This window comes from Sinohyriopsis cumingii, chromosome 17, assembly GCF_028554795.1.
Source record: "Sinohyriopsis cumingii isolate HCF-2022 chromosome 17, ASM2855479v2, whole genome shotgun sequence".
Lineage (NCBI taxonomy): Eukaryota > Metazoa > Mollusca > Bivalvia > Unionida > Unionidae > Sinohyriopsis > Sinohyriopsis cumingii.
In genome coordinates, this window is record NC_142977.1 from 77,715,023 (window position 1) to 77,740,169 (window position 25,147).

A 25,147-nucleotide genomic window follows, 5' to 3' on the forward strand; every position below is an offset into this window, starting at 1 on the left:
AGCGGGACATGAGCTATTTGTGATACCAAGGTTTAAAATTAGTGAAGTATTTCTGATCGCACAAATATGAGAAGAATTATGGCAGGGCAGTAAAACTAATTTCAACTATGTAATAATTAACTGCTACTACTGCAGTGCTACCCATTTCCAGGTCACTAAGTCTCCAGTCAAAACTAAATATTCCCTCCCTCTAATCAGCAATTGGAGGCCAGAAAGAAAAGAAAACAATCCCAGTCTAATATCCAATTCCTTAGTCATATCCAACATATGGAATATCTTCACTCTTGACTTGGATCAAGACTACAGGACATTAGAGCATTATTGTTGGAGGTGTAAATCTCTGCAATAGTAGCAGGTAGGTATTACATAATTAAAATTAGTTTTACCCCCACAATGGCATAACCCACTGATAATTTAAAGAGTATCAGAAAGGGCTGCCCTGTAACCATTAGTAGCAAATACATGTCATTCTATTTCATGGAAAAGATGTGGCAGTTTATGGTGATGTCTAGCACAGTGGCATCATGCCGCTGACATGTACCATCATGTCCTACCCAGTCACATTATCCTGACACCAGACCAACCAGTCCTAACACTAACCTCTTAAGCTGTTAGCACCATTTATATAAGTCTTTGGTATGACTCAGCCAGTTTGAACCCACGACCTCCTGCATCTGAGGCAGACACTCTAACCACTTAGGCCACTGATGCAGTCAATTAAAGAGGTAAAGATAGGAACAATGCATTTACTACTGTACAAATTAGAAAAGTCTCAGAGGATCTCTTGAGTGGGTGAATAAGACAATTTCCTTCTTTTTTAAGAGGAAGCCAAACAAAAGTTTAAGTGCCTAATGGAGCCAACCAATCATTATTATCCCCAAGACGAAAAGACAGGAAAACTATCCTAAGGGTAAAGTCCTCAATTAAGTGACACTCAAATGTTCACAAGAAAGTTTAGATAATGCCCAAAGAACACATGAAAGGTTCCATCTAGGCATTATTAATGATCAAGATACCTGTCTCCAAAGTTAAAATACCTGATGAGATCAGAAACCTGATCCAATTGCATAACCCACTGAGAATTTAAAGAGTATCAGAAAGGGCTGCCCTGTAACCATTAATGGCAAATACATGTCATTCTATTTCCTGGAAAAGATGTGGCAGTTTAAGTGATGTCTAGCACTGTGGCATTGTGCTGCAGACATGTACCATCATGTCCTACCCAGTCACATTATCCTGACACCAGACCAACCAGTCCTAACACTAACCTTTTAAGCTGTTAACACCATTTATTTAAGTCTTTGGTATGACTCAGCCACAGTTTGAACCCACAACCTCCTGCATCTGATGCAGACACTCTGACCACATAGGCCACTGATGCAGTCAGTTAAAGAGGTAAATATAGGAACAATGCATTACCTACTGTACAAATTACAAAAGTTTCTCCACTTGGCATTGTAGGCTTTGGAAATAGATTGCCTCCTAGTCTGGGTAATGCAGTTGGCAACCTTGCCAAAAATCCAGTCTAAGCAGATCATTCAGACAAGTCAAGCACGAAGGTGGAAATTTGGTGTGTTTGGACCAGCTATGCTGCAACAGCAGGTCCCTCTTCTGTGACAATCTCATGGGCTTGTCTACCAAAAGGTCAAGGAGATCACTGAACATGACCACTGGGGCCAGGTGGGGGCACATTCATCATGGTCAATGGAGATGTGGGAATCCTGACTTGCGGAAAAACTTGTGGAGTTATATGAACCCACTTTAGACTAAGTCCACTAATGGCCTCCCCTACAAATGAAAAGTGCCTCTGACACCAACTAGTGCAATCTTGTAAGACCACAAAGCCCTGTCTGGACAACCTGTCAACCAGGATATTCCTTTTGACCAGAATAAGGTGGACTCTAAGAGGGATCTCTTAGATTGATCATCAACAGAGATTCCAAACTTTAATGTAAAGAGAGGGAGCATGAGTGCCTCCTTGACATCTTAAGGTTCACAACACCAATGTGTTTTCCACAATGATCATATTGCAACAATGCCTTATGATGCTGACACACCCCAGTTGCACTAGAAACACTGTTTTTTTATATGTTGTTAATATGAATGGTCAATTCTTCTAAGTCCACTCTGGATCTAGATTAACATCCCATCCTGAATCTTATTAGTGTGTGTACAGAAGGGAGTGGGTTAAAGGGTGTGAACAGGAACTCAAGTCAGAAACTGGTCTTGATTTATCCATAAATTCAGGTGGTGAAATTCAGATCTAAGAAAATATTTGACTAGGCTCCAAAACCATCCCCGAGTGCAGGAGCAACAGAAGATCTGAACAACAATTGCACAAGAAAGTCTGTTCAAAATGGAAAGCATGCCCTCAGCTCGCAAATGCTTTGGATACAGCTAGGGGGATTTTAGGGAGTCATCCTGAGATTAAAAGGAGAAAGTGGTCCCCTTCTTGCCTCTTCCCATGAAAAACAAATAGGACAAACATTGGTATGTGTACAATTAGTACACAATAAAAAGGTAGGGTAAATGTCTCATTATGCCCACATTTACCCACACTTTGCAAGATAATTATCACCTGAAAAAGAAAAAAAAATCATATGACTAGAACCAAAGAAGTGTAGAAGATACTTACCCTGGCACTGGCGCTAAAAAAGGATAACATTTTAATAAACCCCCACTTTCTAGATCACTTCTGTCCACAAACTGTTTAGAAAACTATCTTTCTGAGGGTTGTTTGATATAAGCTGGGCAGGTACATTCAACATCTCCAGGTTTGGATCAAAAACTTGCATTCACAATTGTTTCAGCAGCAAGTAGGTAGGATACTCCAGGAAATCATCATTGCTAAGTTCAAAACGTCATTGACCTATGATCTTTCCCACTTGTGTGTGTGAATCATTCAGGATTAGTTAGCACTCCAATTAATTCTCATTTTGCAAAACCTTTGGGAATCAGAGGGGTTGGTAGAAATGTGAATGCTGATGCAGCACACATGTGGAGAACATGTATACATGGATATTTTGGCAGGTAAAGAAAGGCAGTACTGACCCAGGAATCTCTGCTGTTAGATTGAGATCATTGATCTATGATTTCTATTATTGTGGGAAGCAAACAGTACAAATTGGCATTCAAATTTCCTCATTTTCTGGAAAACCTGAGAAATTCTGATGAAAGGACATTGGCTATCCAGGCTTTTGATTTGTGGCTGGAAGAGAAAGGTTGTGAGCTTAGTGTTCAACCTTGTCAGAAGGTCTGCATTGGGTACAAATTCAACTGAAAAACCAAATGGTGAAAGGGCCATACAGTGTGGAAAGCCTGATTCCATTAGAATGATGAATTTACAAGGAACTTCAACCTAACTGGGGTGTGGCAGTCTTCAATGTGGATTTCTTGACATATCTGGAAATTAGGATCTCCCTTACTTTCTGAAGTAATTGCTGACAGTCAAGAAAGAAGAACTCAAAAGACCATTCCAGATAACACCTGAAAGGCATTCACACTGGAATTCAGCTGGGGGTCAATATGCCTGGAAGACTCCTGAACAGGCCAAACCATGCACACTCAAAAAGATGTGGACACCAAGGACAGCCAAGCTGGTATCTGTCCAAATTCTAATTTCTAACAGTTGATCTTTCAGGGAGATACCCACCAAGATATGTGAGTGGTCCTTCCATTTGCTGAGTTGTAACTGCATATAATCCAAAAGTCATTCAATGTGGCATACACAGTTTTGGCTGCCATATGGATAGGAAGGTCATCTATGACCCTCAAGAACCAGTAGTGCACTGCAGAAGGGTTCATGGTCACAATGTGAAGACCAAAAAGGTGAAGAGACTAAGACTCAACTCTTCAAGCAGAGAAGGGACATCACCTAGGTGATCCTCAAGAAACATTCAGTGAAGAGACAAACTCAGAACTATAATCATAGATGAACAGTAGCACAATGTGAAATTTCATGTCTTTTTACAAAACAATGCTCATGTTAAGCTTCTGACTTTGCAAGGTCTCTCCTAATCTGTGTTGGGGACAGACCCCAGGGAATCTGCACTGAACTCAGATGCACAAAGGTGACGATTTAGAGATCTGTGGAAAGGCCCAAGTAAGATCCCAATGGGGTTGTGCTATTAAAGAACTGGACTACTTTATTTCTAAGACGACATTTATTCTTAGCAAGAGTCACAGGTATGTGGGTCAGGAAAAGTGCATCTTTTTCTGTAGGAAGGCTGAATGGAACATAAGCTGGGTTGAAACCAGATGTTCTCTCCTTATATTATGTCCTGTGTTGCTGGGCCAGAACAAATATGTGTTTGGCATTCCCTGACATGTCATACATTTGTTGACATCTAAGGACTTTAGAGTAAAGCTTGTAAAAAGCCTGGTTCACATTTTGTGATGGAAGTCATATTTGTGAAGAAAAAACTCTGCAAGACAATAGCAATTTGACCAGCCTGTAGAAGCTGCTTTGAAGAGGACTGTCCTTTTGGTTTATTCTTCCTTCATTGCAACTGATGGATACAGAAATTCTGTGGGGGGGCAATTGATAGTGCAGAGGAAGAGACCAATCAATGCAAGGAAGCGTGGGTCTTTCCAGGATGTCAGATTGAAAAACATGTGTCCTCAAACTTATAAGCATGCAGTGGCAAGGAAACCTCTGTGAAGATAGCAATGACTAAGTTGAAAAAGCTGGCTTAGCTTTCCACCTCAAGAGATTCAGGCATAAGAAAATTAGCTATTGAGATATAAATGGTGGTGCTAGCAATACAGATACCATCTGCATCCTTCAGCATTTATGTTTTTTGATGTCTCATTTGTCCAGGTAAAATGATTGTATGTAACATTTGCCCATCTTTCCTCCAACCACAGAAAGCACATGTCCATATCTGTTTAGATAATTTGAGAGGAAACGTTCATCAAGATCATTCAATGAAAATACAAAATGCTCATTGGAATAGAAAATTGTTAAGTATAACAAAACTTGTTGATTTTGCTTCTTTCTGTCATTTAGTTTATAACCATATTAGTAACACATGGTAATGAGTCACTCATAGAATAAAGACATGTACCTTTTAAAGTTCAGCTCTATTATTTAGAAGGATCCTTATACATAAAAAAACACTGCATATAGTTTTGTGGCAAAAAATTTTGACCACTGAAGCACTTATGAATTGTCGTAATTTTGTAATTAGAGAAAGTGAAACAATGGCAAATTATAACTGAATCATCATACTAACTTACTGTTAAGTGGACATCAGGAACTGAGATATATACCAGATAAAACTTAAGTAATTATCTTATTACAAGGAATAAATGATCATTTATCTAATTTTGACTAATATACTTTAACTGAGTCAAACTGCAAGTACTATCGACCACTAAGCAGACAATTAAGATGAGACTGATGTATTTATCAGATGACAAACCTGACAAATGAATTGCGAAATATTCATCCACGATGACAAGCAAGAACAGATGAAAAATTACACGGTGTATACTTCCATGAAGTGATACAGCTGCAAAGAATTCCTCAACTAATGATAGGCAACATAGCCAAGTGGTATTTTGCAAGGCCTCATAAAGTGCACTCTGACCACAAATGAGTGGAAGCATTATCTGGCAATCTGGCAATTGATGGCATTTGGTACCAATCCCTCTATCCAAGAGGAGACAACTCAAATATGAAGTCTGCCTTGGCAAGCAGATGATCTTTTACCACTCTGTTGCTCAAACAAGGCAAAAGACATTATGGCCATCTTTTTTGGCTTTGAATTTGTGAGAATGTGGCTGTAAACATATTTCTGATGAAATAATGAAGCCTTACATAATGTTCATGGAGTGAAGGAAATCGATGATAGTGAATGGCAATCTACGTACAGTGAAACTTTGTTATAAAACACTTGCACCCAAAATGTTTGAAAAACTTCAGCAATTTCTTGAAGTACTGCAAAGTTTTAGTGTCATGGATACATTGAAATCAGATAATGAGTACATCTATCGACACTTCAACTTAGTGTGCCAAAAAAAGTAACCAACATCCTGTGCCCCTCTAAATCTTAATTAGGCCCAGCTCATATTCTATATGAGTTGCCCATTGAGCTTGTTAAAATGCCTTCTTTTGTCTGTCTTCTTTGCCCAACAAAATCCTTTAGCAAGCTGACAAAATACAACAGAAAGCCATGCAATGGTACATACATGCACAAAATTATATGATATACATGTATGTATTAATGCATGGTTCTCTGATGAAATAAATAAAAAAATACAGGAAATGTGATTTCACTTTTTTCTATTTAATATACATTGGTTTAAGACTGTAACTGTACCACTTTGTTTCCACTACTATATCCACCCCCAAAACCTTCCAATCTGAACAGGAAAGAGGATATGCATAGATCATTTTCTTAAGGTAACTGACATCCAAGCTAATGCATGATACATTACATACAGCATGATGGCTTGTACCAATGATGGCAGCACAGAGTGATGTCACTGTGGGACCCAATCATCATGTTAAAGCAGGGTTGTACCTATGATGGCAGCACAAAGTGATGTTGCTGTGGGACCCAATCATCATGTTAAAGAAGGGTTGTACCAATGATGGCAGCACAGAGTGATGTCGCTGTGGGACCCAATCATCATGTTAAAGGAGGGTTGTACCAATGATGGCAGTACAGAGTGAAGTCACTGTGGGACCCAATCATCATGTAAAAGCAGGGTTGTACCAATGATGGCAGCACAGAGTGAAGTCACTGTGGGATTGAATCATCATGTTAAAGTAGGGTTGTACCGTTGATGGCATCACAGAGTGAAGTCACTGTGGGACCCAATCATCATGTAAAAGCAGGGTTGTACCGATGATGGCAGCACAGAGTGATGTCACTGTGGGACTAAATCATCATGTTAAAGCAGGGTTGTACCAATGATGGCAGCACAGAGTGATGTCACTATGCTCTAAGACCCGATCATAATGTTAAAGCAGGGTTGTGCCAATGATGGCAGCACAGAGTGATGTCACTGTGGGACCTGCTCATCATGTTCAAGCAGGGTTGTACCAATGATGGTAGCACAGAGTTATGTCACTGTGGGACCTAATCATGTAAAGCAGGGTTGTACCAATGATGGCATCACAGAGTGATGTCACTGTGGGACCCAATCATCATGTTAAAGCAGGGTTGTACCAATGATGGCACCACAGAGTGATGTCACAGTGGGGCTTGATCATCATATTAAAGCAGGGTTGTACCGATGATGGCAGCACAGAGTGATGTCACTGTGGGATCGAATCATCATGTTAAAGCAGGGTTGTACCGGTGAAAGCATCACAGAGTGATGTCACTGTGGGACCCGATCATCATGATAAAGCAGGGTTGTACAGATGATGGCAGCACAGAGTGACGTCACTGTGGGACCCAATCATCATCATAAAGCAGGTTGCACTGACCTGATCATCATGATAAAGCAGGGTTGTACCAATGATGGCATCACAGAGTGATGTCACTGTGGGACCCGATCATCATCATAAAGTAGGTTTGTACCAATGATGGCAGCACAGTGATGTCACTCTGGGATCCGATCATCATGATAAAGCAGGGTCGTACCGATAATGGCAGCACAGACAGACATCACTGTGGGACCTGATCATCATGATAAAGTAGGGTCGTACTGATGATGGCAGCACAGAGTGATGTCACTGTGGGACCCGATCATCATGATAAAGCAGGGTTGTACTGATGATGGCAGCACAGAGTGATGTCACCGTGGGACCTGATCATCACGATAAAGCAGGGTTGTACCGATGATGGCAGCACAGAGTGATGTTACTGTGGGACCCGATCATCATGTTAAAGCAGGTTGTACTGTCCCGATCATCATGATAAAGCAGGGTTGTTCCAATGATGGCATCACAGAGTGATGTCACTGTGGACCCGATCATCATGTTAAAGCAGGATTGTACCGATGATGGCATCACAGAGTGATGTCACTGTGGGACCCGATCATCATGGTAAAGCAGGGTTGTACTGATGATGGCATCACAGAGTGATGTCACTGTGGTACCCAATCATCATGTTAAAGCAGGGTTGTACCAATGATGGCAGCACAGAGTGATGTCACTGTGGGACCTGTTCATCATGTTAAAGCAGGGTTGTACCGATGATGGCACCACAGCGTGATGTCACTGTGGGACCTGATCATCATATTAAAGCAGGGTTGTACCGATGATGGCATCACAGAGTGATGTCACTGTGGGACCCAATCATCATATTAAAGCCGTGTTGTACCAATGATGGCATCACAGAGTGATGTCACTGTGGGACCTGCTCATCATGTTAAAGCAGGGTTGTACCAATGACGGCAGCACAGTGATGTCACTGTGGGACCCAATCATCATGGTAAAGCAGTGTTGTACCAATGATGGCACCACAGAGTGATGTCACTGTGGGACCTGATCATCATATTAAAGCAGGGTTGTACCGATGATGGCAGCACAGACTGATGTCACTGGGTGACCTGATCACCATGTTAGAGCAGTGTTGTACCAATGATGGCAGCACAGAGTGATGTCACTGTGGGATTGAATCGTCATGTTAAAGCAGGGTTGTGCCGACCCGATCATCATGATAAAGCAGGGTTGTACCAATGATGCAACACAGAGTGATGTCACTGTGGGATCGAATCATCATGTTAAAGCAGGGTTGTACCAATGATGGCATCACAGTGATGTCACTGTGGGACCCGATCATCATGATAAAGCAGTGTTGTACCAATGATGGCATCACAGAGTGATGTCACTGTGGGACACGATCGTCATTATAAAGCAGGGTTGTACCGACCCAATCATCATGATAAAGCAGGGTTTTACTGTACTGATGATCAAGAAGGATGAAATTTGTTCATGCAGATCATTTTTACAAAATCAGCTCATACTAGTTGGCACAAAACTACATGATTATTTCATAATTATGTCATTGATTTCAGGCGATTTTTACCTTTTTATAACCACAGCTGAATTCACTGAGAGACTGGGAGTCAAATCATGTGGTTGCTTCTTATGGCTCTTATTAAATAATGGAAAGAGAAAGATTTCTATACAATTTTAATAATCACAAAAACAATCCTGTGAAGAAAATGATAAAATGCATGAAAAGTATACTAAAACATTTTAAAAACATTTAGCAATTTACAACTTACCATAAATCAGCAAAGTAAATTATCAGTTGTGCATAAACAATATCTCAGTAATTCACTTGGCAAGATACCATTTTCGATGTGTATTTGAGAAGAAATGTCTTTGATCTCTGAACCTTAAATACTAATTCAGCTTTTACTTTATTGGCAATTAGTGACGAGTACTTTTTCTCCAAAGTTATGAAAGGATTTACTCCATAGTTTTGAAAATAATACCCCTTGCTTGGAGACATGTTTTAGCTTAGAGTAGTACTAGAAAATGAAAAACCTTTACATTTTTAGTGATTTGGCTTTCTTGGACCATTAGTAATATATGTCAATTTTTCAAAAAGTTAAAACTCCAACATTTCAAAAGTGATAATCACTAAGCAAACCAAGTGAAGAAGTATGTTGTGCAGTTCATTCAGCACCAGTCATCAAACAAGTTCAAATGAGACAAATAATATTTGGGATTAGAGATTATGACAATTATCATATATAATCGCTTATAAGTCAAGTCAAACTGCAAACAATAATAATCCAATTCTGCTGTAGCATAATGCACCTACAAATCAGAGTCTATGTTGCTTGTTCTACTGATTACTCCTAACAAACTGTACAGACCCAGTTCTTCTGGTGCATTACACAACGGCAGATCTGGATCTGTGCAGTATGAAGTTCAACTCATAAGTTAGTATATATGATATAGATGAATAGATTCTGTGAAACATCTGTGGTTACATAAACAGTACAAACTAGTGAAGTCATTTATTTTTGTGGTTATTGATATTTATGGCTGAGAAAAGACAAGAACCTACCCTTAGAATGTCATGCCCACCCTTGAGTTTTAGTAAATTGGTCTGCAAAAGTCATGACCTATTCATATAACAAGCAACACAACTCTGTGGTCAACTGTACTTGAAACCGATGATATAAAAATATTCTGAACTTTGATCCTAAACTAGGGAATGGACAATATGGGTATGGGTGGACAGGTATAAAGATGAAAAGACATGTACATGGCCACCAAAATGGTTCCTATATAAAGAGTCTGATAAGGTGGGATCAACATAAAATTACATTTTTGTTTTGTAATTGAGTCCAAGCATTATGCTTCTTCCAGGAACATTATTATGGTAAAGCCATTTTATGTTGGGTATTTAATTACAGGATTTTAACAACCACAAAATCAATGAAAATTGGCACCCTACCAATGAATGTGCATTCACTGTCAATACTGCCCTGAAGGAAGTGCTCAAAGAATGCAAGTAGATTAATGGCTTATTTCCAACCTTTACTGAAATTTTTTTAGTTGCAAGATACACATCAAATAAAAACAACAACAATAACCACTCTTTTATAGATGTGCGGCCACTCGTTAAAATTAACCTTACCAGTTAGTTGCAGGAAACAAGTGGGAACCACCTGTACAAAGATGGATGTGTTCTCCAGTAGAAATGACATCAACTCATCTCCAATCCTGGATGAAATGTAAAATCAAAAAATTAAACTCTCAGATCTAAAAAAAAAAAAGGTCCATTCTCTCACAATTTTATAACAAGAGGCCCAGGATGAACTTTTCTACAGCCTTCAGTGCTGTGAGAAACACTATATAGTCTTCAGTGCAGTGGAAAACACTATATAGTCTTCAGTGCAGTGGAAAACACTATATAGTCTTCAGTGCAGTGGAAAACACTATACAGTCTTCAGTGCAGTAGGAAACACTATATAGTCTTCAGTGCAGTGGAAAACACTATATAGTCTTCAGTGCAGTAGGAAACACTACATAGTCATCAGTGCAGTGGAAAACACTATATAGTCTTCAGTGCAGTGGAAAACACTATATAGTCTTCAGTGCAGTAGGAAACACTATATAGTCTTCAGTGCAGTGGAAAACACTATACAGTCTTCAGTGCAGTAGGAAACACTACATAGTCATCAGTGCAGTAGGAAACACTACATAGTCATCAGTGCAGTGGAAAACACTATATAGTTTTCAGTGCAGTGGAAAACACTATATAGTCTTCAGTGCAGTAGGAAACATTATATAGTTTTCAGTGCAGTGGAAAACACTATATAGTCTTCAGTGCAGTAGGAAACACTATATAGTCATCAGTGCAGTGGGACAGACATGATATAGTCTACAGTGCATTGCTAGACACTATATAGCCTGGCAGTCAATTGAGAAATATATAAATAAAACTAGCATGATCATCTTTATAACTTTGAAGTATTCATTGTTGATATTGGACCAACTGTAAACCTCAACAGCTTTATACAAATGAATCTTTAGGAATCTGTAAGGTAAGAGCTTAGCTTGTTATCCCCACATGCAATAATTACACAACATAAGGAGTACCTCAGTTCCAAGATTTGTAATGTCATCATCAGTCTTTATACAATAAAGTGGGAGGTATTACAGAAAATAGCCAATCAAAAACATCTTTTATACACTTAAGCAGCAGGCAAATTAAACCACTTTTCTAGGACAGTAGTGGTAACTTCAGTTAGATGTCTGCTGAGATGCAAGCAAGATCAAAACTTCTTGATGATTTTGTTACCTGTTTCTAAGTATCTTTGGATTTGTTTGTACAAAAGCAAAAGGTAAAACAATCCACAAAAGAATAAAAGTATTATGACATTTTTATTATAGACTGATGAATAATTTCTTAATCTGATTTAGCATTGGGGTGGGGTGAGGGGTGGCTATGTCAATTTTTCCTGTTACAAGATATGCAGTAATTCGGTAATTATGGCAAGTAGATAGATATAATATAGAAGGGTATCCAACTGATCTGTACACACTACTCTTCACAAATAATTTTCACATCCACTGACACCACTTTATATTTTGAAAATTGTCAGTTCAATAAAGGTTAATGTGAAAACTTGTAAGTTAAATTTACATGTTTTTCCAATTACACAGCCCAATGCTTTAGGATGAGGTGATTAAACCCACAGCACACTAAAAATGAGAGGGTTGTTAAAAATATACACACCTACTAAGAAGAATTTTCCATTGTCGAAAGTGAAGTCTATTGACATTGTTGTTGGGATACCAGTATTCTAAATTCTGGACAGTGGAAATCTGGGCATTAGCATCATCTGACATCTGTGGTAATAAACAACGGATATTAGAAATCCACATCAGTAAAGACTATGATGAAATATTTACAAATATAGAAAGCAAAGAAAATCAATTTCAGGGAATTTCCATAACCTAAACAATCAAATCTTGATTTTAGTGTAATTTGCCTCTTGGAGCTTTTAGGCACATGCACACATCGAGTTTACATGATGCAGAAGGCAGAGAAATGAACCTTGCTAGAAAACACACAATGGCAACTGATCTAAGCGATAAGTTTCTATGGTTGGAAAGTATGAGCCAAGAAGGCACTCAAAAGTCTCCTAAATATAAATTAGCATTAAAACATCTACCTTACTACCGTATATACTCATGTATAAGCCCGTTTGCATATAAGCCGACCCCCCCAAACTGAATGAGTAAAACTGTTATAAAGTGCATGACCCGCATATAAGCCGACCCATAATTTCAAGCCTACCCGTACATCACAAGATGCACAAAGTGAGTTCTGAATATGTTTATTTAGGCAAATCACATTATTAAATAAAATGAAAGTAAGAAAGCTAATTTACATGTTGAAATAAAAACAATTCTAAAGAGTTAAGTCTTAATGGAAATTTAATTAATCCTCATTCTAAAATCATGAATTATAAAAGTTCTATCACTTTTAGAATCCTTCAAAATCTGGCTCTGTATCAGACTCATCAAACAGTTCATGAAACTCGGCTTCTGTTACGGGCATGCTTTCATCATATACGTTGTCATTGTCATCATGGTCATCCGATAGTGTGTCGTTCTCCTTCTCGCTCTCCTCATCATTGTCGGATTGAAATACAGCATCATCCTCTGTTCCATCCATGGCATTGCTGATACAGCACTTCCTGAATGAATTTGCAATTATTTCCCAAGGAATTGAGTCCCACGCTTCTTGTACCCACTTGGCGACCAAATCGATATCCGGCCTCATTAAATTCCTGCCTTTTGTCATTTGCACAGCCCCTGAACAAACCCATTCTGCCCACATCTTTCATAACTTGTCCTTAAAAGGTTTGTTACGGCAGACATCAAGAAGTTGTAACACTGACGTTAAACCTCCTGGTATCACAACCAGTGTTGTTTTCATTTTCTTTGCAGCCTTTTTTACTTCATCGGTCTTGTGTGCATGAAACATATCCCATACAAGCATTGAAGGTTTCCGAAGAATTGCACCTGGTCTCTTGTTCCATACTTTCTCTAACCATTCAATTGTTCCACTTTTGTCCAGCCATCCCTTTTGCTGTGCATGAATGATGACACCAGCAGGAAATTTCATGCTTTTTGGCCTTTTAAAAATGATGACAGGAGGCAGCTTTGATCCATCAGCTAAACAGGCCAATACAACCGTGAAATGCATTTTTTCGTGGCCGGTCGTTTTTCTCAGAATAGTTTTCTCACCAACAGCATTGACTGTTTTATTGCTTGGTAAGTCAAAGGTCATAGGCATCTCATCCATATTTCCAATTTGTGATAGTTCAAATGAGCACTCCTTTCTGCATTTAATGATGAACTGCTGAAATGATTAAATTTTTTCTTCCAAGTCTTTTGGTAGTTTTTGTGCTATCTTCGTTCACTGCCTGAGGCAGAAACCATTCTGGTTCATAAAACGACAACACCAGCCGGCTGATGCAACAAATTTTGAATCTGCCAACTTATATTTTTCATTTTTCGCCATCTGCATAGCATGTAGACGAATTGCAGTTCATGTGACAATGTATCCATTTTGTCGACTTTCACTTACAAAATCACTGAGTTCTTTCTCCAATTCAGGGAAAGAGGCAATCTCAGTCCGACGAGCCTTCTTGGATTTTGGCATTTCTTCTAATGCTGCTTTGCTTTTCCGCCATTCTCGTACTTGCTTCTCGTTCACAAAAAATTCGCGTGCTGCAGCACAGTTGTTATTTGCTTCTGCATATTCAATAACTTTAAGTTTGAATGCTGCATCATAAGCAGAACACTTTCTTTTACTTCCAACACTATTCATTTTATCTGATTGAATTGAATATAAACTTCTAGAGAGATTAAACTGAAATAATTTCTTATAGTGGTAGTATACTATTTATATACCTTATCCTGTAATTATTTCCATGTGTGGTTGGTTATCAATTTGTATTTGATAATTATTTATCATTGTTGTTTATTTGTGGGTTTTTTTTAAACTACCGGTAGTGTGATTCAATTAATCAAAATATCATTTGTTTCAGCGTGGACATTATTCAAGTATTGTGACAGTTTATAACTTTGAGCAGAAACCATGTCCACTACCATATCTCATTAAACAATACATCTGACAGTTGGCATGTATTAGTAAAGTCATTGACATTGTGCAACAAAACAAACCTATTATCCCCGAGGCATTTACCACAGATTAAGCATTTGGTAGCTATTGTACAACACTCTACTGCTAACAAACCACTTTGCTTTACAAACAACTAAACAACAGCAATATATAAACTGTGGCTGCCGATTACTTCTAAAACACCTGTCAAAGAAATCCCACAAATTATATTGTTTTACAATTATTCACGCTAACTCGTATATTGCCCTGTTATTTACCCTTCCTAAGCATGCGCGCAACAAACCCCTATGGAGCCCCTCGCTATTGTCCCTTTAAGACTATCGTACATGTATTTCTACTCTCAATCAAAATGTTTGTTGTATATACCTTCAGTATCGTAATTCTTTTATTTTTTTACGTAGATTCTTTTCATATTTACACTGAAATAAGCTAGCGTGCATTTGTACGATACTGTAGAGTTTAATGACTACTGATTAGCTGAGGGTTAAATACTTGACTGGAGATTACTAATATGGTGGTTCTTTTGGAAAATACACATACCACCGTGGCTCAAGTAACACGTATGGCTGCATTTTCTGGTGGATGGACATCTGTCAAATAGACGTCAAGTACATTAAAACATGTTTTTCATTCATTATCCTACCACTTAAGTTAGAAAAAAATATTTGTTTCACTTTACAACAGCACAAATCTTATGAGCCATGTGGCATCATTAGGCATGTGATCTCATCTTCAGCGATCGACAGAAACAATAAATACTGGAAATCAAGGGAAAAAAAGCATTAAAAATTTCAGACTTGGACCTTGGCCCGCAGATAAGCCGACCCCACTTCTTCCAGACCTTATTTTTTTCCTAAATTTTTCGGCTTATACACGAGTATATACGGTATATTATCTACCTTACTTAAGTCCATTAACATTCACACAAATGGCAATTAACCATATATTATCTACCTTTTTGAAGGACATTAACAATCAGATAAATAGCAATTAACAGAGTATCTGCATTTCTGAACTCCATTAACAATCACACAAATAGCAATTAGCATTTTATTATCAACATTATCAAAATCCATTAAGAGTCACACAAATGTCAATTAGCATTATATCATCTACCTTTTTAAGTCCATTAACAATCACACAAATAGCAATTAGCATTTTATTATCAACATTATCAAAATCCATTAAGAGTCACACAAATGTCAATTAGCATTATATCATCTACCTTTTTAAGTCCATTAACAATCACACAAATAGCAATTAGCATTAAATTATCAACCTTACTAAAGTCCATTAACAATCACACAAATAGCAATTAGCATTATATTATCAACCATACTGAAGTCCATTCACAATCACACAAATAGCAATTAGCATTAAATTATCAACTTTACTGAAGTCCATTAACTGTCACACAAATGGCAATTAGCATTATATTATCAACCTTTCTGAAGTCCATTAATATTCACACAATTGGCATTTAGCATTATATTATCTGCCTTACTTAAAGTTCAATAGCAATCACAAATTACCCATTGGTGTATCCTTGCAAAAGCCACTTAGCTCCCATTGATATAGCCAATAACGTGTAATAAAAGCTGTTAAAACCACACAAAAATTTAAGAAAACTAAATTTTCAAAGTGGAATTTTGCTAGCAAAGCCAAATGTATTCACCAAGCATGAAAAGTAAGTTGTTGTTGTTGTTATTGTAGGGTTTAACGCCATTTTTCAGCACACGATAAGCTATACATAGTGGCCAGTATTAATGGTGGAGGAATAACCCGGGAAAACCCCGGAAAGAACCACCGACCCACGAGAAGCGAAAAGTAAGTCACTGTGACCTATTTCTAATATCAGCGAATGGGAATTTTCAAACTAATGTACTCATCACATATTATGAATTTACGTTTTAGAAATATGGAGGTAAAGGTAAATTCTCTGACTTAAAATCTTTACAGAAATATAAAAATTGTGATGACACTGTTGCTGCTTTAAAAGTCATACACTTTATAGATGACAAAAACAACTGCCTAGCAAACAAATCACAGTAATAATCTGACTGTTTACTGTCAGTCACCAGTCAGTTGTGTCACCATCGTCAGGCTGCTTCTCTACTTTGTAAAAGCAGTCATTTTCTTTTAAAATCCAAAGAAGATCCCAGTTTAACTTCTTTATACTCAAAAATACACAGTCTAAGTGTTCACAAGAATTCCACAGAATGCTGTCTCATATTCTCTGATGAGGCATATTTAAAATACCCAAACTAATGGAAAAATAAAAATAGGACACTGTGACCTTTTGTCTGTAATGAGAAAGTACTCTCCAGGATGAATACACCATGATGTTTCATAACAGCACACAGTACACAAAAATGTGTCAGAAAAAGTGAACTAAATGAAAATACTTCAGGCTGAGACCTATGCCAACTGCAATGCTGTCAAAAAAGGGATCTATATCTTGCTCATGCAAATATTTGAAAAAGTGATCCCTATATATATGTTTCACATGCAAGGCACAAACTCTTTATATTTACCAATCCAAATCCTAGAGTAAGAATATTCTTCCCTGAACCTTCTCGCTTATGAAGTTTCTGAAATGAAATGGACTCCAGGTACATGCATATCAGAGAGCGAAACATTAATAAAATTATAGATCTAAAATGGAAATGCACACACACAATTTTGTCTTTTGATGCTGAATAGTTCATATCAATTTTACTAGAAAAAAAAAACATTTACAGTAGTCCCCCTCTTATAAGCCCACCCCTAATGCAGCAGGGAAGTGGCCTTATAATGCGGGTGGCCTTTCTAGAGGGGGATGACAAATGCGAATAGTAAATACATATGAAAAAAGTCACAGGCACATTTAATTTTAAATATTTAATATTTTAATTAAAAAATCACATGCATGATGTGAAATAAATGTAAAACAAACTTCTTCATCATTTTCAAAAGAATGCTATGAATAACCATTGATATAGTTTTAAAACTGTCTTTATAATTATGTTACAGTTCACATCATCTGTCACTTTGTTGGTAACAGGCTAAAAAAACAAACCAGTCTCGTCACATTAAAAATATCCTTGCTGTCATATCCCCTGCATATATCGTTTAGTCTTTTGTTCCAATCTTCGACAACTTCATTATTAACATCAGCTGATTCGCCGCTAATGACAGAACACTTGATATTGTGTCGCAACCATCCGTTACTTGTGGTAAAGTCGTCATATCCCAATTCAGCTGACAAAATTTTTGCTTTTTCTTGTCTTTCAAATCAGGATACAAACGTCTCCTGACTCAAACAATCTTCCTTTCTCCGTCCATTTCACCTTTCCACTTCTGCAGAATCATTTCATTATCTTTCACGATATTGTTTATCTGCGTCTTCCCGACGTTAGTTTTCTGCAAGGATCCTCGACGACCCACCCCCTCCCCCGGTCAGTTGAATTACTTTCACGTTCTCCTCTAAACTGAGAATTTTTTTTCCTCGATGACATGTTGATCTTTTTGCAGTAAGTTATTCATGTTGTCAACTACAATACTGATAAAACAATTTTGTATGCATCTAAACAAATTGCCGTTTGTTTTTAAAGGAAGTGATCTTGTCACGTGATTCGTTAGTCACAGTCTGGTACCCTATTGTTTTTATACATTTCTTGAAACTAAGTGACAGAAGCCAAAACGGCTTCGATATGTACCATTAACATCACGCAGATTTGACCTCGCGGCCGCTAGGATTTGTAATTTTGACAATTATTGTCAGTAGTAATAGCCACTGATTACCAAAGTGAACAAGCTCAACATCTTACTAAGAGAAGCCATAAAGGCTATTAAACCATTTTCCTGCTGACTTGGGTATTGTACATTGATACTGCCACTTCTCAGCTGTTACTACTGTTCGATAATTGTAATCTTGACAATTATTAGAGTGACTAAACCGGACATCTTATGATAACACAGCAGTAAGGCTAATTGGATTACATGTATGTACCCTTTTGTATGGATTAAAATTTGAGTCTTTCTCAGTTTTTATGGAATAAATTTGGCTTCTCATGAGGCGTAAATGATATAATATTAACCTTAGCGGTAAATGTACTTTACTCAACACTTCTTTCAGTAACGAAAACCTGACATCGGGAAACAGAAATCAGATTACTTAACACACGTTATGAATACAATACTAGCTCTGGATACATATTCAAATAAAATGCGGCCGCTTGTGAGGGGTAAAATTTATAATTTTGCACTAATATGCTGGCCGCGTTAGCCGGGTGGCCTTTCACAAGGGGTACTTTTGAACACAAACTCGTCGGTGCCAACGGATTCTGGCCATAAGGAGCGGGTGGCCGCTTGGTCAGGGGGGCCGTTCAAGAGGGGGACTACTGTAGTAGGAAATTCACAATTCCATGTCAGCCTTAGATTTTAATACATTATTTTGTGACTGATTCCAGATTTGTCAGTGTTCTCCAATTCTGTGACATATACAACACAACCTCACTGTAAGGCTCTTCATTATAACATGGTTCCTGTTGAAAAGCACATATGGACATGAATCCCATTCATTAAATGATAGTAACATCATATGCAACATACACTTTATCGTAAGTCAGTCTCACCAGTAGGCATTATACTCTTTGATTCCCATACACAACATTGTAACAAGTACTGCACTTTAAGGCACTTTGAAATAATATGTATAAATCCACTTTTGTACTTGTTATGTAGAACCTATAAACTCCATAACCCCAGATCTTGGACTACGTTTTGATATTAAAAACTAGGCTATTCTACCTCTAAAAACATCAGACAAACACAGCTTCTGTCATTCCTTATGAAATTATCAAGTAAAATATTTTTTTATTCCTTTTTAACACATTTTTTATGCGATTTTCCTTTCTGAAACAATACAAAATAGACAGGATTATATAACAAGGAGATGAAACAAAAATGTAACATGGAATGTTAATACACCAATCCCTCATTTTAGCATGCCCAGTCCACTGATAACTTATGAAATCTCTTACAATGGAAATAGAGGGTCTGGATTCCATTTTTTCATGCTGAAAAAGGCAAGATATAGCCTCAAAAACATAAACATAATGATCACCAAACTCTTTAAATCAAAGCTAATTTTACAGTTAAAATGGTGGTCAGTATACAGAAGTGTAAACTCACAAATATGAAAGTAGAAATCATACATTTTGTAACAAAAATATTCTCAGTACAGGGCAAATAACACCAGATATATACAATGAAATATCAATGAAAATATTGATAAATACCTACTGAAAGCAATATTAAGAAATAAATAACTAAAGGAGTTGCTGTTTTGAAGTCATCATAATTGTGACATGTCCTCTTCTATTCATACATGAAAGGGGCCAAATGACTGTCAGGGTTATGCCTATGAGTTCTTCTGTGGGAACTTTATTAAGTGCTTACACAAATGCTAAGCTGACTTTATTTTGACAACTGTTAAGAACCTAATATTCCTTTTACATGATGCCTAATTAACATACTGTCTATAGCTGATTAGAATACGTATAAACTGCTGATATCACATTAACGAGTGAACATTTCCATACTTCATTTTTAAAATCAAACACCATAGAAATGTCTGAAGTTCTTATGTTCATCAAATCTGTGGATTGTTCTTCAAAATGCAGTGATGCATTAAAAAATAAGTTTTAATATAATGTGCAAGGCAAGCATCAAATGTTTTCAGGAAGTTCAAGGTCTATTCTCTCTTCTTGTTGGTCAAACTTTTTTTATCCATATATAGTTTCATAACAGTGTAACCAGAGTGTCCCAACTGTTATTATTAATACAAACAATGGAGTTCATCATAGTCATTTCTATCAGAAGTGGAGTTCATCACAACAACGTTCAACAATGGAGTTCATCAAGCAATGTGCTATCAACAATGGAGTTCATCATCACAATGTGCTATCAACAATGTGAGTTAATCACAACAATGTGCTATCAACACTGGAATTCATCACAGCAATGTGCTATCAACAATGGAATTCATCATAGCAATGTGTTATCAACAATGGAGTTCATCACAGCAATGTGCTATCAACAATGAAGTTTATCAAGACCATGTTTCATTAACAATGAAGTTTATTGTGGCCATGCCTGATCAACAATGAAGTTCATCAAGACAATGTGCTATCAACAATAAGTTCATTATGGTCATGTTTTATCAATAATGCAGTTCATCAGTGCCATGTGCTATCAACAATGCAGTTCATCTTGGACATGTTGTCAACAAAGATGTGTATGGTGACCTGAAAATCACTATCTTGAGGAATTAACCAATATAAACATATTGAAGGGTCTGGCTCCAATTAATGAGTGTAATTTTGGCAATTTCAGTTTGTGTTTGCTTACAATGTATGCATATGCATTGATACTTAGATGGATGCAACTCAAACATTACTGACGCAAAACAAACAATTTTCAGCACTGCCTTTGATGCTGATTTATCTTAAACATTTGTCCTCAATTTATTTAAAGGAGACCAGAAACCAATGGAAATATAGAATAATAATAAAAGTACTATAGCAGAAAACCTTATTCTGAAGTATCATCTGCGACCGTAATGCCAATATTAAAATATTGGCCTATCTTCTAAGAGCTGAATTTCTGTGACCTTGTATGCAAAATTTCCGCGCCTATTCGTTACTTTCGGGATGTGACGTCATAGTAGCGACTCCAGCAGCCCAAGTGGGAGTTGCCAGAGTAAAAGACAATACCATTTTGCGTTGCTTACGGGTGTAATAGAACATTAAGAAACGCCTGTGGACAACAATTTTTTTTCTTTTCCGAAAGATAAAGGCATAATGAAAGAATGGATACATTATTACAAACGAGTCGATTTCAAAGCAACACCATACAGCACTCTGTGTTCGTTACATTTCTCAAAGGACTGTTACGAGAGGGATTCTGAAAAAATGGCAGCTCAAGGATATGAAAATGCTAGGCCTAGACTAAAAGTTGGCGCTGTTCCAGACATAACGTTGAATATTTTAAATCCAGGGAAAAGTGTTAAACGTGCGGGATACGAAAATAGGCAGAAGGCTGAGTAAGTGACCACAAAATGCAACAATCAATTCACAGATCTTTTATCTACACCAGCAGTGCTAAAAATAAATCTGATAGCCCGACACCTTGGGCCCCTCTGGTTTTAGTTCCGGCCCATGCTGTATTCAAAGTGAGGTGCCCGTCAGGCTTGTCGAAACAAAAATTGTTTGCCTGAGGAAACTTTGATCGCGCTGGTGAAATGAGTAAATGTATTTTCAAGATGTTGACATACATGCCTTAACAAGGCACAGTCTAAATCAAATCACCACTGTCCAAGGTGAAATTTAGATTTGATTTTAATCAAATGGAGGCTTAGCCAAAAATAAGATTCTAAACCGTTTCGTGTTTCGAGAAAACACAATTTTCAGTAATCTTATAAAAATTACAAATTTTAAAAAAAAATCATTGTATACATGTAGTATGTATAAACGGTAATCTGTAATGATTGGAACTGATATAAAACTATTCCTTGGGCAGTTTAAATAGCAGCGATTAAAAGAAAAGAGGTCAAAGTTTCACATTAAATGGCTGACAATAGAAACTGGGGGGCGGGCTATTGACCCAACCCCCAACCCCTTGCCCTAATGTGCGAGCGCCCATGGGACTTACCTTTTCTCCATGTGATACGCCTTATTATTCCCCCAGGACAAGCCCATTTTGCATATTCTGGTCAGCTCTGACTAAATTGCAAAATAGCTAAAGTTTTGAATTAAGTACGCAAACAATAAAGCCGGTGTGACTAATGAACATACTCCTTATCCTTGCATTGATCTTGTGAAAAGGACTACCCTTCGGACATACTTCAAAGAAGCCATGTTCGACAGTGTGTGTATGTGTAAGCACCAGCAATTGATTGCCAAATAAACGATGCCTATTTTGTTGTTACTTACGATGCCATGGACTTCAGGTTTAAGTCTTAATGCATGTAACACTGATTGCTGAACAAAATATTTATTCAGAATTAGTTCTTTAGGGCCACATATACTGCATGGTATATTTTGTTTTATTCCTTGTAATTTAATCATGGTAATTAAACTTTACATATACGGTAGAGGAACGTCAGGTGTTAACTGGCCGTGTTCCTTGGCGGAAATGGAGATGCGATTTTGTTTGCAGAGAAAATTTCACAGTGATCATTCATTTAAGTTAATTAGTGACAATTTTATTCTTTTAATTTTTGTATACTATAGTACTGTTGTAGTTGTTTAAAAACATCTGAAATTTGCTTGAATAATGTTTAATTTTTACGTTCTATTTACTGAAGAAGAAAAAAAGAAAAAAACTTGTGTGATATTAATTATTTCGTCCAGTGCCGGATTTAGACGTGTGTGCATGTGATTTGAATTTTTAACGTAGCTTTAACAATTTTTCAGTCATATCACTACGAAGTCTGCAGTGTGGCAGTTTAGACTGTGGATTGCATACGTTATATCTATTTATAAATGGTTTGGGGTTGGGTTTTTTTCTTCTGACAAATGAAAATTGACAAACATAATGTAATAATCGGGACTTCGCTGCGAAAAATTTAGAGATATTACGAGATCGGGATGTAGATGAGGAAATACCCCCAAAATCGGGAGGTTTTTCTCCCGGCTTGAGAGTCGACAGGTAAGAACTGTCTGGGCTTGTGGAATTTCAGTCAGGGCTTGAGTTTATTTAAGTCACCAGCCCGGGGCCTGTGCCTAAAAAATTTCTTTTAGCACTGACCAGTACAGTACATAAACTATTGTATCAGACTGCAGATTCAAGTTTTGAATGTGCAACCCAAATGTGGTCTCCTTCTGTCTGCCTCGCTCGCCAATGTTTATGTTTGTATTCGAGGACTGGCTAGTTTTGCGTCACGGTACCACGTGATCTGTCGTCTCATCAAAACTCGGAAAAACTCGGGAATTTACGGAATCGTAGTATCTTCCATGCAATAAAATCACTACCCGCTTACGATATTTAATTTATAAACATGTCAGTCGAATTAAAATCTGTAGAGAATTACATACGTAAAAGGAAAATTTTGATTTCTAGTCTCCTTTAATATTAACTTGAATAGACTCATTATGGCCTAACCTTTATTAATATTAAATTGTATTATATGAATATTTGTGTCAAAGGATATTATAACTCTCACCAACAAGAGTTGCTAGCAGTGTCCCCGACCCCAAAGAATCACCTATTAGTGTTAACCAAACTTTGAGCCTCCCTTGCTTTCCTGCACACTCACTTATGCTGCAGCTGATCTTAATGAATTCTGATGCTTGTGTATTATTAAGGAAGCTGTCTATATGTCTTTACCTTATGTTCTGCAAAATAGGTACAAGTGAATATTACCACCTATGTCATTTGGAATTGCTATACTAGACTTAATTTAAAATCTATCAGGCATAAACCAATTAAATTTATATTGATATCCTCCTCTATTTTGTGCAGCAAATACAATAAAATCATGTTTCCAAGAAATATGCAGTGATGCAACAATACTACAGAACCATTTTAAAATAACAATTGCTCACATCCCCACCCTTATTGAATGAATGCAGAACAGGCCTTCCTGTGGCTATAAGCAATTGAATTTCTTATTTCCACTTTCTCATTTATATCTCCACTCTCTAAGCATGCTAAAGGCTGTATATGATTTCTTTTTCATATTTCCACTTGCTCATTTATAATTTTTATCTTCCGTCTCTAAGCATGCTAAAGGCTGTATATGATTTCTTTTTCATATTTAAACTTGCTCATTTATAATTTTTTTCTCCCCTCTCTAAGCATGCTAAAGGCTGTATATGATTTCTTTTTCATATTTCCACCTGCTCATTTATAATTTTTATCTCTCCTCTCTAAGCATGCTAAAGGCTGTATATTTCTTTTTCATATTTCCACTTGCTCATTTATATTTTTATCTCCCCTTTCTAAGCATGCTAACGGCTGTATATGATTTCTTCTTCATATTTCCACTTGCTCATTTATAATTTTTATCTCCCCTCTCTAAGCATGCTAAAAGCTGAATATGATTTCTTTTTTCAGCCTTGTACTATCTGTATCTTGATCCATGTCGAAAGTAATTTATCTTGGGAAACAGGCAATCAGTTTTATGAAGGCATACAAAGAGTTAAGATCAAAATTCTATAATGATGCTGTACAAGTACAGTTAGTTTTTACCACTAATCTCTGACTCTTGCAGTCATAACCTAATAGTATAGAAGCATGTATACACAGTACTCCCTCATTATAACACCATCCATTCAATTCACAAAGTATACTGCCTTATTGTGACCAATATTTTATGAAGGACCTTACAGTGAGGGTGTGCTGTATTATCTCAAACAGAAATACCCGTACAGTTCTGGATATCTGAGTTGTCTAAGGTGCTCGTCTTTACAAGTCACTCAAATATGTTGTTGTTGTTGTGGGGTTTAATGCCATTTTTCAGCACACGATAGGCTATACATGGTGGCCAGTATTAATGGTGGAGGAAGAACCCAGGA

At 37.2% G+C, this 25,147-nt stretch overlaps 1 protein-coding gene across 1 annotated transcript in view; it reads right to left on the bottom strand.

Moving 5' to 3' along the window:
* LOC149779281 (uncharacterized) overlaps positions 1-25,147 on the bottom strand; it is a 151,746-nt gene that overhangs the window by 118,239 nt on the left and 8,360 nt on the right. Inside the window, exons 4-6 of the mRNA XM_089939880.1 lie at positions 17,120-17,176; positions 12,165-12,277; positions 10,560-10,645 (exon numbers count right to left, since the gene is read on the bottom strand). Of these exons, the coding sequence (XP_089796006.1) occupies positions 10,560-10,645; positions 12,165-12,277; positions 17,120-17,176 (256 nt within the window). The remainder of the gene's footprint in view (positions 1-10,559; positions 10,646-12,164; positions 12,278-17,119; positions 17,177-25,147) is intronic.